The 15,812-nt window shown below is 53.5% G+C and overlaps 1 protein-coding gene across 2 annotated transcripts in view; it reads right to left on the bottom strand.

Annotated features, from left to right (window-relative positions):
- Window positions 1–463: 463 nt before the first annotated feature.
- Window positions 464–15,812, bottom strand: part of ASIC2 (acid sensing ion channel subunit 2) — a 951,704-nt gene continuing 936,355 nt past the window's right edge. For both annotated transcript variants that reach the window (XM_010979034.3, XM_064495925.1), the window contains exons 4-10: window positions 13,680–13,830; window positions 11,692–11,748; window positions 10,428–10,581; window positions 8,341–8,432; window positions 4,907–4,986; window positions 3,361–3,429; window positions 464–1,426 (exon numbers count right to left, since the gene is read on the bottom strand). In XM_010979034.3, coding sequence (XP_010977336.2) covers window positions 1,325–1,426; window positions 3,361–3,429; window positions 4,907–4,986; window positions 8,341–8,432; window positions 10,428–10,581; window positions 11,692–11,748; window positions 13,680–13,830 — 705 coding nt within the window. In that variant the 3' untranslated portion in view covers window positions 464–1,324. The remainder of the gene's footprint in view (window positions 1,427–3,360; window positions 3,430–4,906; window positions 4,987–8,340; window positions 8,433–10,427; window positions 10,582–11,691; window positions 11,749–13,679; window positions 13,831–15,812) is intronic.

Below are 15,812 nucleotides of genomic sequence, written 5' to 3' on the forward strand. Positions count from 1 at the left end.
TGTGTGGGAGGGAGGCCACGCTGGGGGCCTGGGTCCAGCCCGAATTCACTGACGGGGTCAGGAGGCATCAGGACAGAGGATGGAAGAGCAGAGAGATGGGGAGGCCTCCTTTAAGGTCTGCAGGATCTGGGCTCTGCCTGCTCGTCTTCAGGCCACACGCCTGTGGTTTGGACCATGGGCTGTGACCTGTGGGCAGATTGTGAAGTCATTTACAACACTGCGATCAATAGTATTTGAAGACGAAGACTAGAATACAGAGTGTGCACATTTTGTAAAGGTCAGTGTTGCAGAAAATTTATATATACATATATATATACACACACACATATATATATATGTACACATATATATACATATATATATATATATGCACTGTAGTTTTTGACCTGGCAGGTCTGGTCTGGTCCTCTCCTAAACCCTCGGGGACAAAGAGTGTGGGGGAAAGGCAGACACGACTCAGCCATTTCCACAAGACCAGCTTTTAATATGAGCGTGATTGGAAGCACGAATAAATAAATGCCAGAGAAAATGGAAAAACCAAACCAAACCAAACCTCAGAACGTCGAAACCAAAATCCAGAAAAAATGAAACAAAACAGATTTCCAACAGACAAACAAACAAACAAAAAAGCCCCGGGAAGAAACAGAATCAGACTGTACAAGCCGTGTCCCGGGGAGAGCGGAACGCTGTGGGCACGAGGACGAGCCACCCCGGCCACCGCGCCTCCATCACAGGTCCCGGGAGGGGAGGGGGGTTGGCCCTGGTGCCCCTGCGGGCCAGCTTGTGGGGGAGGGGGAGGGGTTCGTGGGCAGGTTAAGGACTTTCACAAACGACACAAGGACCGGACATCATCGTGGAGAGTCCTGCGGTTTCCCTCTTGGCTGTGCAGGTGTGGTTCCAGCGCGGCCTCGAGGTGGCTCGGGGCTGGAGCCCGGTCCCCTCAAGCACAGCTGCAGAGTCGGCTGCCGGAAACCGCACTGAGGCGTGCCACGTAGAGACAGACGTGGAGGCGGCGCCTTGAGAAGTCTGAGCATGCAGGTGCTTTGTACATCTGGCAGTGAGATGTGATGGCAGGTCGGTTCTCGGACAGTTCCAGAGCGGGACGGCATTTCTGCTCTGAGGGGCGGACGCACGGCGGGGCCCGAGGGTGCGGCGAGCCAGATGCGGCCGGAGCAAGGTTTTGGCAGAGAGTTTGCTATGTGTGCATAGGGGGCTCTTGCTTCTTTCCGTCAGCAGGGGCCGTCCCACCTGAGCCTGCTGTCCCCTGTCCCGGGTCTGGGGCCTCAAGGTCTGTTTTGGGGGGTGCCGGGTGGTCCCAGGGCTGTCAGCAGGCAATCTCCTCCAGGGTCCCCAGGGCCGTCTGCAGGGGCACGTTCACAGTGTGGCTGATGGTTTCGGAGTGGTTTGGCATCGTGTCGCAAGTGCTCTGGCAGGAGGGGAGAGTGGCCGTGGGTGTTCATTCAGCAAAAATCCATCAGGACGCCCTGGCAGCCCAGCCCAGGCCCTGGGAGCCATGCTGCCCATGATGGGTGCTCCCGGGTGCTGCTGCTCCTGCCCCAGACATCTCACGTGCTGGTCTGCCATCTTGGGGCACGAGGCTGGAGGGGCCTCACTGCTTTCAGAGTCCTCTCCACTGCCCACTGAGGTGCTCTCCCCCAGGGTTTAGCAACTGGGTTGGCCTTCTCTCCTGGAAGCCCCCTAATGTGTCACCTGCAGTTCCATCTGAGTGGCGTCCAGCCTTGGGACTTGGATGGCCCGTCCTGCCCTCATCCTTGGGGACTCCCTTGGAGCCTCCCTGCGGTGGATGAGGTGCAGCCTGGGGCACGGCCTGGGGCACAGGGTGCCCATTGCTGAGGCCAAGCAGGGAAGGCCCCTGACAGCCAGAACCAGAGCTGGTCACAGCTGCCCGAAGGACTTTTAGGGTGAAGCTGGCCCCAAGGAAATGTCGTCTTGGGTCCCTGAGCAGGGAGGGGCTGAAATGGTGTTGGGTCCTCTGGGTGAGTCCCAAGCTGTGGGGGGCTGGAAGCTGGGAGGGGTAGGAGCAGAATACTGTGCCAAGAATTTGGGGAGATTTGATAAGGATGCAGCTGGGGGCAGGGGAGGGGACAGAGGGGAGGCTATGGCTCTGAGACATTCTGAAGGCAGGAGGGAGGGCGGGGGAGGGAGCCTGCACTTGCTGAATGTTGACCATAAACTAGGCAAAGCTGATTGTTTTCCAGGCAAGGTCTCAACTTAATCTGAATGACACCCCCACTCTGCCTGAGGTCCCAGTGACTTGGCAGATGCTCAGGGAGGGAAGTAAGGTGACCACAGGCACACAGCTAGGAAGCAGGGACCTGGAATCCAGGCAGGTCAGCCAAGGAGTCCACAGCCTGGCTTCCTTCCACACCGCCCTCTCCTCAAGGGAGGCTGTCTTCTGTTCAAACAGAAGCTACAGGGACCCGAGAGATACAAAGCGAGGTTTTTAGCAACAGAAGTGGGAGCCCAGCCAGGCGGAGGGGCTGGAATCCATTTTGGATGTTTTGACTTTAAGGCCACCTGCTGGGATGGTTCTCCTGGGGGAAGGGCCGCTGACTTGGGGAAAGCCAGCGATAGATAGCCGCACCAGCCAGCTGAGACCAGGGTCCGGGAGTGGACTGAGTTTGGGAAGGAGAACGGACAGCAGAAGAGGGAGGTGCTGCTTCTCCAGCCCGAGGGAAGAGAGGCCGAGTAGGACGGAGGCTGGGAAGCCCTGTGCCCAGCTCTGACACTCCCCAGCTGTGTGACCTTGGCCTCTGGGCCTCAACTGCCTCATATACAAAATGGAGATAAAAACAGACCTTCCTCTAGGGTGACCATAGGTCTGAAATGACATGGAACTCTTACGGCGTGCAGCACAGGGCCTGACATGTACCAGGCACGCCGTGGTCAGCAATCCTAACAGGTACAATTAACACTTCCAACGTCACAGGCCCCAAACCTCACGTCCCCTTCAAATGGGGCAGAGTACCAGTGATGTCCCTGTGTGCATTTTGCCCCTTTGGAGAATAAGGGACCTACACAGAGTCTCTCCGGTTCTCCCAAGGCATGAGGAGAGAGGAGTGGCCCTCTGGCCTGGGAGGAGCTGGGCTGGGCCAGGCAAGAATTACCTGGTCTCTACTCCAACCATGGCTAGCACTATTGGGCCCTGGGGTGAGTTCCAGAGAGAGACTCAAGGCACAGTTGGAGTGTCCTTGGATTTGGGAGCTGACAGAGTGTCATAAGCCAGGGAAAGTTGTGCGACGAGGCACGCCCCTCCTGCCCGGCCCTGGCATCTGGGTTCACCCCACCTGGACAAGTCAGAGGAACAAACCCACCTGCGAACCCCCGGGGCACTCTTACCACATTCTCGTCGTGGCTCCCTTCGTCCTCTTCTTTGCCAAGAAGGTCTAGTAGCTTCTCTTTGATCAGCTGTAAGGAAGGCAGGAAGCGGGTGGTCAGGTCAGGAGAAACGGTGCCAAGGTAGTGAGACCTCCCTCCGCGGGGCGCGGCTGGGGATGCTGGGGATGCAGGGGCAGCGGCCGCCTGGGCTGTGGCTGGACGAAGAGGCAGGAGCCCAGCCCGGCAGCCCGTGCCCAGGCCCTGCCCCACCTCTCGGCTGCAATGGGATTTTGGTGCAGGAGCCAGAGCTTGGGGGAGGTCCCAGGAGGGCCCTGTCTTGCAGTGGGGCTGGCTCACCGTCTGTCCCCAGAAGCAGCCTGGGAGCGCCTTTCTGGGGCTGGGCCTGGGTTGGGGAGGGGACAGGATTACAGATCACTTCCAAGGCCTGACAACTCCAGAGTCCCTAAGATCAGGACTCACCTGAGTTCATAACATTTTATTCTTAGTAAGGAAATGTGGTTAATAAATCTGTTCCCTGGTGGGATTCAATTTCTGTAATTTTGTACAGCTGTTCACAAAAATTAATAAACAAGTATAAAATCTGGCTGTGGGATCTGGTTTGGGGTTGGGAACAAGGTTCCCAGGCTGAGAGGCAGGGTGGGCCCCCCAGCTCCCCACAATGATGCGCAGGGCCTTTGCCGCCGCCGGCCACTGTGGGAGGCGGCCCACTGCCTGCTCTGCAGGCCCTGTTTGTGGGCCGAGACTCAGGGGTCCTGGGACGGCGTGGGGCCTGCGCTTGCTGTGGGAATTCTGGAGCCCTGGCGGCAGGGGCTGGGGGTGGTGGCGGTGGGGAGACGCCGGAGGAAGGCTGACGGAGCTCTCAGTGCCAGAAGCCCGTGCTTGTTGTTTGAGCAGCTCTCAGAGGCTCTGTTCCAGATGCTTCTTGAGGGCGCCAGCTTCCTGGACCGTTAGTGGCCAGGAGTGGCTGGGGCGCCCGCGCTCTTCCCTAACCTGCCTGGGCCACAGAAGGGGCTGCTCGGGTGACAGGCCCCCAGGAGGGCAGGCGTGTGTGTGTGCACGTGGTGTATGTGTGAGTGGTGTGTATGCACGTGGTGTATGTGTGTATTTTTGAGTGGGGTGTTTGAGTATGGTATAAGTGTGTGTGATATGTGTGCGGGTGCATAGGGCGTGTGTGTGTGGGGTGTACGTGGAGTGTGTGTGGTTTAAGTGTGTGCATATGTAGTGTCAGTGTGGTATTTGTAACTAGCGTGGGTGTGGTATGTGTGTGCATATGCTGTGTGTGGGTATGAGTATGTGTGGTGTGGGTGTGTGGGTGTAGACACACACATATATGAAGCCACCATATGTGGCCCAGCCGCGGGAGGGGCTCCGAGCTGCCTCAGCACAGTCTCCTCTCCTCCTCACCCCTCCCCCTCCCTCCCTGGGGGTGTAGACAGCCCTGAGGGTAGGCATCTGGCTTCCTCTCCCTCTTCTATGCTTTGGTGCTGGACGTCGGGGCGGGAGGTGGGCAGCAGGTCACGTCCCTGTGAGCAATCCCCAACCTTACCTCGTAAATATAATCAAAGAGCTCTAGTATTGTGAGGATACTAGCACCAATGAACAGTCCCATCTGACCACCAATGTCACCTGGGGAGAGAGAGAGAGAGGACAGGGGTTCGGCTTTACTGACAGTGTTTCCAGGAGGGGTGAACAGACTGAGAACTCAGAAACCAGGCTTCCTGAATGGTCCCCCTGGCCCCCCGGAGCCTGGGCCTGGTCACTGGAAGGCCAGGCCCTTGACACGTCCCTCCCTCAGTGCACAGTTTCGAGGGCTGAGGGTTTTCAGCACCCAGTGGGGCGGGAACTAACCGGCCCACTTGCTGGGCGCAGGGGACCTGGAATAGATCCCACAGCTGGTGGACTTGGCTCAGCACCACTCAGAACCACTCTGGCGGGGCCCAGCTCTGGCTCTGGGCTGGGAACAGACAAGACGTGTGTGGCCCCTGCCCTGGGTGAGGGCACGGTCTAGCATGAGACAGATGTCAGGTGCCCTGAGTGGGGGTCTAGGGAGCAGTGACAAAAGAGGACCCACCCCCCAAGTCGTGACGTGGCCTCGGGGCACCTCTCGCCCTTGGGATGAGGCTTTAGGACGCATCTCCCTACCTCTCCACTCTAAGTAAATGTTCAGTTTGGTCTCTTTCTACAGAAGAGGTTCTTACTCTGGGTGTGTGGCTCCCTTGACCCAAGGGGTCGTCTGGACTGGTCTTCTGGCCCTCTTGCATCAAACTCCTGGGAGACTGGTAATCAGTGTAGATGCATGGACCTATTCGAGGCCTCTACAATCAGAATCTCTGGGGTTGGGATCTGGAGGTCAGGATTTTAAAGTCCCTAGGTGGCTCTCTGGCCCACCAGAGTTTGAGAACCACTCTCCTGTGAAAGCATCTGATGGTTGGAGACCCCCTAAATTGAATGCAAACCGTTGTGTGTGTGCACCTGGGCATTTGTAGCAGGTGGGTCTGTATAGAAATAGGTCTTTCAGAAACTATTATCAGATTCTCAAGGGGGTTCAGACCCCTCTAAAGCCCCAAATGCTCTGCTCCAGAGGCAGTGCGGTGGAGCAGAGGGCTCCGAGGCTGTGCGTTTGGATGGTGGCCATCAGCTTGCTGCGTGGCTTTGATAAACCTTGATCTTCTCATAGATTTGCCTTCAAAGGACATTTGGTGGTGGAGGGGGTCGGGAGGGGGCTGGCAGAGATGAACTTTCCAGCTGTGATCTCTATGGCTGTCAGCCGCTGGGCTGGGCTGGGCTGGGCTGGGGAGAGCGCCAGGAATTGGGGAGCTCTTGGGGGTGGACCTACAGCCCTCCTGCAGATTCCAGGCCGCCCTTGGTCTGAGAACTTCCTGATGAGTACACCTGCCCACTCCTGCCCTGATCAGACTGGGAGGAGCCCAGCAACCACATCTCCTGGTGAACAAGCCCAGATGGTGGGGAGGGGCCCCTTCATTCCTCTCCTCCCCCACTGCCCCCAATAATGTCCTTAATGGAGGCTGATCGGGGAGCGTGTCCATGTATACGTGCATGTCAGGAGTGAGGTGTGTGTCGGTACATGTGAGCAGTGTGGCGGAGTGTGTGCACGTGTTTGTCACAGAAGCAGGCAGTATGTCTGGCCATCAGTGGCTTTACATAGGTGGCAGTCCCTGTCTAGGGTGGGGACACCGAGTACGTCTCAGTGTGGTTTTGGGGGATGGGTATAGTGTGTTTGAGTGTATAGACCACATGCGAGCATGTGTAGGTGTAAGTGTGCTTGTGTATGGCAGGTGTGGGTGATGAGTGTGTGTGTGCGTGTGCACATACATGTCTCTGTAGCTGCGTGGCTGGCTGGTGAGTCTGCACACGTGTGCCCTGGTGAGTGTGGTGCATGTGTGCAGACTGCGGTGGGGTGTGTCGTGTGCAGCGGGGGGAGGGTGGGCCACGGGCACTGGGAGACAAGGGCCTGATTGGGCCCCGTGGCTCAGGGTTTGAGAGTGGCACACCCTGTCCTCGCGGGAGGTACAGATGGCAGCGTGATTTGCTCAGCAGGCTGTTCTGGGTGGGAACAAGATGCTGGGAACACGCTCTCCTCTTATCTGATGCAGAGACCAGCTATCTCTCCTGACAGATTTGGAGCTCAGGCCCTCCTCCTGTGTGTGTGTGTGTGTGTGTGTGTGTGTGTGTTTGTGTGTGTGTGTGTGTGTGTGTGTGTGTGTGTGTGTGTGACTGTGAGCCTATGTGGAGGAGGGGAGGAGGGGGTGGGGAGGGAGCATCTCCTTGGTCCTCTTTAGGAAATAAAGGTGGCAGGGGTGGGGCTTTACCACCGGCGCAGGGCATGAGTCGCTCTGCACAGTCTGTTTGGCCACAACATTCCCCTAGCCTGGAGTCATGACCAACTGAGCCCAGCTGGGACCTTGCTGTGGCCCAGCCCCCAGCTTCCTGGGAGAGGCACACAGAAATCCTCAGATGGTGCACCAGGTGGGCCCTGGGTCCCTGGCATGATGTCTGTTCAGGTGCCAGAAACCACAATTTAGGGACCTTCCATGGGCTTTATCATATTTAATCGTCACGGCAAACTCACAAAGTGGGTTTTATTAGACCCATTTTACAGATGAGGGACCTGAGGCTCAGTGAGGTGAAGCCACCTGCCCACATTCTCCCATGGTGTGCTCTCCCCTGAAACTTCCAGGGAGAAGTTCTCACCCCCACCCAGGATGCTTTCCACCCGGCTCAGTTCACAGAGTCAACCAGAGCTGTTTCCCCGTGTAGCCACAGACACCAGATCCTTCCTCAGGAGTGAGTGGGAGTCGGGGGGAGGGCCCAAGGGCAGATCTTTTAACTGTCCATCCTGAGGGGTTTTGTGAGTTTTGCGCTGGGGGCTGGGGCAGGGTTGAAATTAACTCCCTACATTTGCCATGTGCCCACGGGGCCAGCGGAGCTGACATGAACCACGGTGGGGTGGCAGTCAGGTTTGTGGGTTTCTGGGGACATGTGGCCCTTCTTTTGTGTTTGACAAGGACTCTCAGTCCAGGGGACTCCTGGCCTCAATGCAGCGACGATGCTTTCTGGATGGAGGCTCCATGGGGGGCCCTCCTGGGGTCTGCTGCCTGGGACCTCCCACAGCTCAGCCTTCTCTCCAGCCAACAGCTCTTTCTTCCTGCCACTGCCCCAGGGCTCTGACTCTAACCATGGGATCCAAGAGGGTGGTGCTGGAAAGGCCCTGAGAGACTTTCCGGCTCACCTGCCCCATTGTGTCAGTGGGGAAACTGGGGCATGAACTGGGCTTAACACCTCCATCCTATGGAGTTCTTTCCCATCCTGGGGCAGGAGAAGTGCCAGGAAAGAGAGTAATCCATGAATTAAAAGGCTGGATTTCTCAGGAGGCTTTTCGATCCACCTGCCAGCCCGCCCATACCCCCTCCCTCCACCCGTGATGAGATGTGGAAATTTGGGCGACAGACACTGACTTACCAAGTAAGGCAGCAACTTCGTACGCCTTCTTCTGTTCAATTGTCTCGTAATTGAGAGCTTCAAAAAATATATCCAGAACAAGGATGTTCTCTCTGTGGAGGGAATGTTCAGTGTCACATGATGGTTAGAGCCATCAGGATCCATGGGGACCATCTCATACCATTTTCCCACAAACAGATGGGAACACAGAGGCCCAGGGAAGTGGGAAAACTGGCCCAAAGTTAGAGCTGATTAGTGGCTGAGCGGGGCTTGAACCGGGGGTCCTGACTCCCAGCCCAGTGCTCTTCACGGGACGGGAGGCGAGTATCAGTGGTCCCCTTTGCCCCTTGTTGCTAAACCCCCTCTCTCTTTGCACCCTTTGCAGGAATCCTGCCTGGCCTCTAGGTCTCTGCACCCCCAGAGGGTCTGCCTGGGCCCTTAGGTGCAGGTGAGCTCAGCAGAGAGGCTACTCCAGAGAGGCCCCCAGTTCCTACTGGGATTAATACCAAGCTTCTCCTCATGGGGGCCTGAGTCCGGCATCGCCAAGTCAGCTGCTAGAGCCAGGGAGGATTTTTCGGGGGCAAACCTCTATCTGGCTGCAGGGTTTCCTGGAGGAAGGACCTCAATTCCCTTTTGCTCTTTTGGGCAGATGTGTGAATGAGATGCTTCTGGGCAGGAGAGATCATTACTGCAGGCAGAATGTCTGCCGACAGCAGGCCTGGAACCTCCTGCAATTCCCTGTCGCCTTCAGCGTCGCTCACAAGGCCCTCAAGTGCCCCTGGTCCTCAACCCACTGAGCAAAAGCTGTCCCAGGATGCAACCTGGTGACTGTGTGGGCGGGGGTGGGGAGTGGCTGGGGAGAGAGGAGCAAACCCTCCTCTCCACGCAGAGCTCGCTCAAAGCATCCGCATCTCCTGCCTGGTTTATGGCAGCTGCCTGGGACCAGGCGCCCTCCTGCCCACCTGGCTTCCTGCTGGTCCTAGTCCTCTGGCTGTCGCCTGAAGGGCCCTTCTAAAACCGCTAATTCACATGGCATAAAATTAGCACACAGCTCCTCTGTCACTCAGCCTCCATTTAAAATGCTCCATAGCCACACGTGGCCAGGGGCCACCATGTCAGACATCACAGATCTAGAACATTTCCGGAAGGTTCTACCGGAGGGCAGTGGTCCAAGATGCATGTGAGCCTGTCACTCACCTGCTTGAAGTTCTTCCTCAGCTCCCTGTCCTCTTAGAATAAAGCCCACTCCCTGCACCCCACCCCTGCCAGCTCAGCCTCCAAGGTCCTCCAGCTTGGACACATCCACCTCCGCCAGCTGCCCCGGCAGTGCGTCCTCTTGTCTGCCCCGCACTAACTCTCTTGCCCGAGCCTCTGCCTGGGACGCCCTCTTCTCCCGTGTCTTGCTTTCATTTATTCCATTAAAAGATATTTTTGAGCATCGACTCTTGTGCCAGACACTCCACAGCAGAGAACAAAATAGAAAGGTTCCTGCCCTCAAGAAGCTTTCAATCTCATGGGGCAGGCAGGTAATTTAAGGAAACACACACCTGGATATATAGAATTACACATGGTGGTGAGGGTTATAAAGGAAAACACCAGTGGGCTTTGAGAGAAACATAGCAGGAGTGGGGCCTAAGGTAGCTGTCCAAAGAGATGACATTTAAATGGAGACCTGCATAATGAGGAACCAGTTAGGTGGAGAGTGAAAGGAAAAGCATTTCCGGCAGAGGGAACAGAATGTGCAAAACCTGCCTGGAAAAAGCTCTTATACATCCTTCAAAATAAATCTCTGAAGCTTTCCTTGATGGCAATCCTATGCAAGGTGCAGCCAACCACCTCCCTTATTATCTGAATCAGCCTGTATAGCATTCACTTTTCTACTTGTCTCCCCATAAGACTGTAAGCTCCTTACTGGCAGGGGCTGCATCTTATTCACCTTTGTCTTCATATTCTGAGTGTGGAGCCCAGAACTTGGCACACAGCAGAGGCTCAATGAATGTCTGCCAAATAGAACTAACTCTTTCCCTCGGCCCTCTTCCTCGATGGCCCTCAGTTTCCTCCTGGTCCTTCCTCCCCCAGCCCCTGTCCACCACGCCCGCTTAGCTTACGAGATATATTTTTCTGATTTGTTAAATTTCTTCTCGAGGTACTTGGCTGATGTCTTGCTGGGGATCTTGACCATGGAGAGCTCTTTGTTGTAGCGGGTCAGGTTGCAGGGCGTCCTGCAGAGACAGTAATTACTGTCCTTCTCTGCCAGCAGACCTGGAGGGGAGAGGGAGGCAGGGTTTAGGCAGGTGTGGGGACAGGGACCTCTGGGCCCAGAGCAGCCCGGTTCCTGCAGAGGAGAGGTGAGCTGAGAAGGAGGTGCCACTGGGTAAATGTGGGGGCGGTGGGTGGGGTGCCGTGGAGGGAAGCAGAGCTGGGCTTTTGCTGGAGGCTGATGAGGGTGTGAGCGCCCCCTCTTCCTGTGTTACTCTTGCTCCTGTGTTCCTTCTGCTTCCTTTACCGTCATGTGGCCCTTTAAAAATATTTGAAAGGACAGCACTTTTGGAGAATGGGCTCCAAGGGAGTCCATGTCCCAGGGCCCCCTTCTCTCCTCCTCACCTTCTGGGGACATCGGGACGTTCAGAGCGGCATCACTTAGCTCCAGCAAGTGCAGCTGCTGAACAAACTTACGTCCAGATGATCTCAATACCCTGCTTGTCTTGGTTATAAATAATCATGTCCCAGGTCCCGGGAGAGGCAGGCACGTGGAGTGGGTCTAGCTTTGGGGTCGCCGCTTGTCGGTGTGATCTCCCTCATGGGAAGTTTTCCCAAGGGGTGGGGGGCGGACCAGCAAGCACCCAGCGGAAGGAGGAGGAGGCAGGGGAGCCCTCCTGCCTTCCTTCTGCGCATGTGGAATGCACACCAGCCTCACCTGTCTCCCTTCCCCCACCGCCCCAGGCTCCATGGGGTATGCAAAGGCAGGACAGCAGTGGAAGGACCTCCAGCGTGTGCGGGGAGGTGCCGCCAAGCTCTTTGGTGTCCATCCGGATGCCCCCCCATCCATCCTCTCTCCATCTCTGCCCCTTCCTCTGCATTCCTCAGTGCTCTCTGCTCCCGTTGAAATCCACTCCTTCCCTATTCCCACCTCTCCACCTGCTTTCTCTCCCCTGGTCCAGTTTCCAGCCCTCATCCCCTTGCCTCAATTCCCTCCCCGACCTTTCTCTCCTTTCCAGCTCCCTCTCCTGCCCTTGCATGGATGCCACCCTGTCCAGCCTCTTTCCCCTCACCCTTCCCCACGATCTCTCTCTCTCAAACCCAGAACATCTCCGAGGTCTCAACCTCAGCATCCCCACCGCCCCCTCATTCCATCTGGCCCCTGGTACTGACCTAGGGCAGGCTCTGCACACTCCTTGTGCTGCTCAGGGGTACAGAAAGGGGCGTCCCCTGCAAAGAAGAAAGACAGGGAGCGGTACTCGGGCAGCAGCCCCCCACTCCTTGTGCTGGGGGAAGGGCCGGCATCCTGGGGCCTGGGAGGGCAGCGGCTCCCCAGTGGGCAGTCAGAAGGCAGCTGTCTATCAGGGCTGCCTGCGGGTAGTAGGGGAGCAGAAGGTTGGGTTTTGATCTGCTCTGTGGCCTTGGGCAGGAAATAATAGGACCTGTTGGGCTGACTTCTCCCAGACTACACAACCAGCTCATGCAGGTGTTAGTGAGAAAGCCCTGACAGTTAGTTAAGGGGGAGAGGCAGTGGTAAGCACTTCCTAAGCCCTGGGCATGTGTCCTGCCCTTTAACCCACATGGGTAACTTTGGAAATAGGAAATACTCATGAGTGATGGAGGCTTGAGTGTCCGTCACTGCTAACAGTGATGGAGGTGGGCTTTGAACCCGGGTCAGTCTGATCCTGAGGCCAGGGCTCTTCCCACCATGCCACACTGCCATGGGTGAGTGAGGGCTGCTTTGAAAGTCTCCTCTTTGCTGTGCCCTTAACGCCACATTATAACGGAGATGCCAGTAACAGTGCCGTGGGGGGAATGATTAAAATCTCTGCTGTTGGCTTAGGGCTCAGGTTCCATGGAGGAAACCTCACTGGCTGGTGACCCAGGCTGGGCGTCAGCCTGGAAGCATGTCCCAGTGCTCAGTCCTCTCTGGTCTCTGGAGAAATCTAGAAACATTTTTTTCTTTTACCAAGTGCTAAAGTTAAAGCCCACCGCAATGTCCTTTCCTTACCCTTTCCCTAAACACCTTTCTTTAAGAAAACTGATGTTGAAGAACTGATGTTTCCTCCTTTCCAATAATAACTTAACTGATATATTTCCCTTTTTGCTCTGTCTTCTAGGAAGCTCAGAGGCAATTTTAAAGATCGATAACTCTAAATATAGATTACTAAAGGAATTACTGTTTACTAATGAAATAATTCAGAATTTAGCTCTAAAGATGTTCATTTCAGCATTGGTTGTAACAGAAAACAACTGGTAATGAACTGCATGTCTGATATCAGGATTTAGTTAAATAAACCTAAATAAAGTATGATATAACCATGAAATAGTAGCCATTACATATAATAGCAAAGTTCTTGGCACATAGTAGGTCCTCAGTCAACAGTACTCTCAATTTCCTCTCCCCAATTGACTTTTGCAGTTGACAAAACATTTTTACATTTTAGCCTCATAACAACTAGTGATTGTGTTTTAACTATAATGGCAGTAGGAACAGAGACGTTGAGTAAGTTGTGCCAGGCCACACAGCAGTTAAGTGCAGGAATCTGAGTTAGAAGCCAAGGTCACTGACGCCAGCCTCACTCATCCTTCCTTCCACGCTGCAATACCAGTCAGCCCTCCCTCCACTCCACTTCTGTCTGTGACAAGCCGACTGCCTCTAATGATGGCGACATGCATTGTTAGTCTGACAACAGGAATGTCAGTCGACACACATTCATTGGCTGGCTGATGGACTTTTGTTTCACTTGAAAGAGTGCTAGGCATTTGGATGCAAGAAGGGAAACATCTGGACAAAAGCAATAAACATCTGGATGTTTGAGTGTGTACCACTCCAGGATGCAAAGAATTGTAAGCATCCAGATATCTGGACACTAACGTCTAGGAGGGAAGGACAGCAAACAATTAGCAAAAGTATTGAACACTGGGAGGAACGTTCTCAGAGCATCTGACCACTTCTGGACAGCAGGCTGCTGCCTTGGTCATCAGACTGGCTGTTTCCATCTGCCCTCTAAATGTCTGGGCATCAGACAACAGTCTTCTCAGAACAGCATCCCTGTGCATCCTCGTGGAGTGGGTGAGGAGCTTCCCATCAGGGTGAGAAAGGCACAGAGGGTCCCGGGCAGCCCCGGGGCCCATGGCCGCCCTCCCTGGGCACTGACCTGGCATGTGGACCATGCGGCAATTACAGTTCTCCACGATGTAGCGGGTCTCACAGTCAATCCTACAGGCGGTGATGCTGTAAACAGGAAAGAAGTCCAGTCCCATCTCCGAGGACCGGCACTCGCCCCACGGCGGGGGCAGGTATGTGAGCTGCAAGACAGGAATGGGGGTGCAGCAGTCAACCTGGAAGATTCAGCCTTGACAGACCCAATGGCTTATTCAGTCACCTATTCAATCAACAAACAAATATTGAGCTTTCACTGCAGGACAATCTAAACTCCGCTGATCTTCCATAGCTGGTTTCCCTATTTTATCTTTTCTAACTTTCCCATAAGTATTGATCTTCTCAAAGTGTCTTACATGTGCCGTGTCTCCCCACTTCTGTGATTTGTCAGCTTGCATCTCTTGGGATGACCTAAATTCTACCCTCTTGGCTTGGGACATTGGGCCCCCACACCTAGACCAGGAGGACCAAACCTGGAGGTGGGTTCAGGATGAGAAGGTGTTAGGCACCCTCAGTGTTATTTATGATCCTTGGCTCTGACTAGAGAGTCCTCCAGTGTCATGCAGTGGGCAAACTCCTTCGGGGGAAAATGTCACTCATTCTCAGAGGTCCAATGACTTAAAATGTTCTAATAACTATAGCGCATGCCTGCTGGGGATGGGAGGGCAAAGGATGAGGAAAATGAATGGTTGTTGAGCATTTACTATGTGTTAAGCCCTGAGCTAAGTCTTTTATACTTAACTTTTAAAAATTGAAGAATAAAAAAATTATAAAATGCACACATTTTCAGTATACAGTTCAACAAATTCTGAAAAATGTATATGCCTTTGTAACCACCACATAAATCAGGATTCAGGACATTTTTAATCACCCCAAAAAGTTCCTTCCAACCAGCCCCCTGCCTGCTCAGGCAAACCCCGTTATTGATTCTCTCACCCTAGGTTGGCTTGGCCTGTTTGCAAACTCAATAAAAACGAAAACTAACACTATGTATTCTTTTGTGTCTGGTTCCTTTGGCTTCATGTGATTTTTTTTTTTGGGGGGGGTTATCAACATGGTTGCATGCATCAGTGCATTCCTTTTTATTGCTGCATAGTTTTCCAGTGTAGGAGTACACTGCAATCTGTTTATCCTTTCACCCTGTGATAGGCACTGGGATTGTTTCCAGTTTTTGGTAATGATGAAAAGCCCTTATTAACATTTACAATAAGTCATCTTGTGGAGGTGTATTTTTATTTTCTCTTGAGTCAGTGGCCAGGAGTAGAGTAGCTGTTTCAAAAGGCAGGGCTCCTTACAACCCTGTAAACAGACAGTGTTGTCTCCACTGGCTGTACTGTTTTTCATTCCCACTGGTAGTGTGTGAGGTTCTTGATACTCAATGTTTTTGCCAAATCTTGAGCCATATTTTAAATTGTAGACATTCTTGCATGTGTATGGTTCTATCTCATTGCTTCTATTTGCAGTTTCCTGATGGCTAATGATGCTGAGTGCAACTTTATGTGCTTATTGGCCATTCATATATTGCCTTCCATGACATGTCTTTACCAGCCTTTTGCCTATTTAAAAGACTTGCTTATTTTTATTTTTTACGTTTATTACTGAGTTGTAGGGGTTCTCCATAGACTCTAGATACAAGTCCTTTGTCATATATATATGTAAAATATTTTCTTAATGTTTCCTGTAGTGTGTGGCTTACTTTTTCATTTTCTTAATGGTATATATTTTTCCTACTTTAAAAATCAACCTCATTAAGATATCATTTACATGTAACAAAATGCATTTATGCATTTAATGAATTTTTACAAACATAAACCCCCTTGTCACAGTCACTCTAATCAAGATACAGAACATTTCCATTAACCCCTTAAAGTCCCCTATTTACAGTCACTCCTTCCTCCCCAGCCCTCAGGCAATCATTGATCTGCTTTCTGTCCTTATACGTTAGTTTTGCCTGGTCTAGGATTTTATAGAAATAGCAGCGTACAGTGTGGACTCCTTTGTGTCTGGCTTCTTCCTCTCAGCAGAATGTTTCTGAGACTCATTCATGCTCTTGCGTGTATCAGTAGTTCACTCCTTTTTACTGCTGAATTTTACTTCGCCCTTTCTGTCTTTGTTCTCTTTATGTCTT

Source organism: Camelus dromedarius, chromosome 16 (assembly GCF_036321535.1).
Source record: "Camelus dromedarius isolate mCamDro1 chromosome 16, mCamDro1.pat, whole genome shotgun sequence".
In the NCBI taxonomy this organism is placed as follows: Eukaryota; Metazoa; Chordata; class Mammalia; order Artiodactyla; family Camelidae; genus Camelus; species Camelus dromedarius.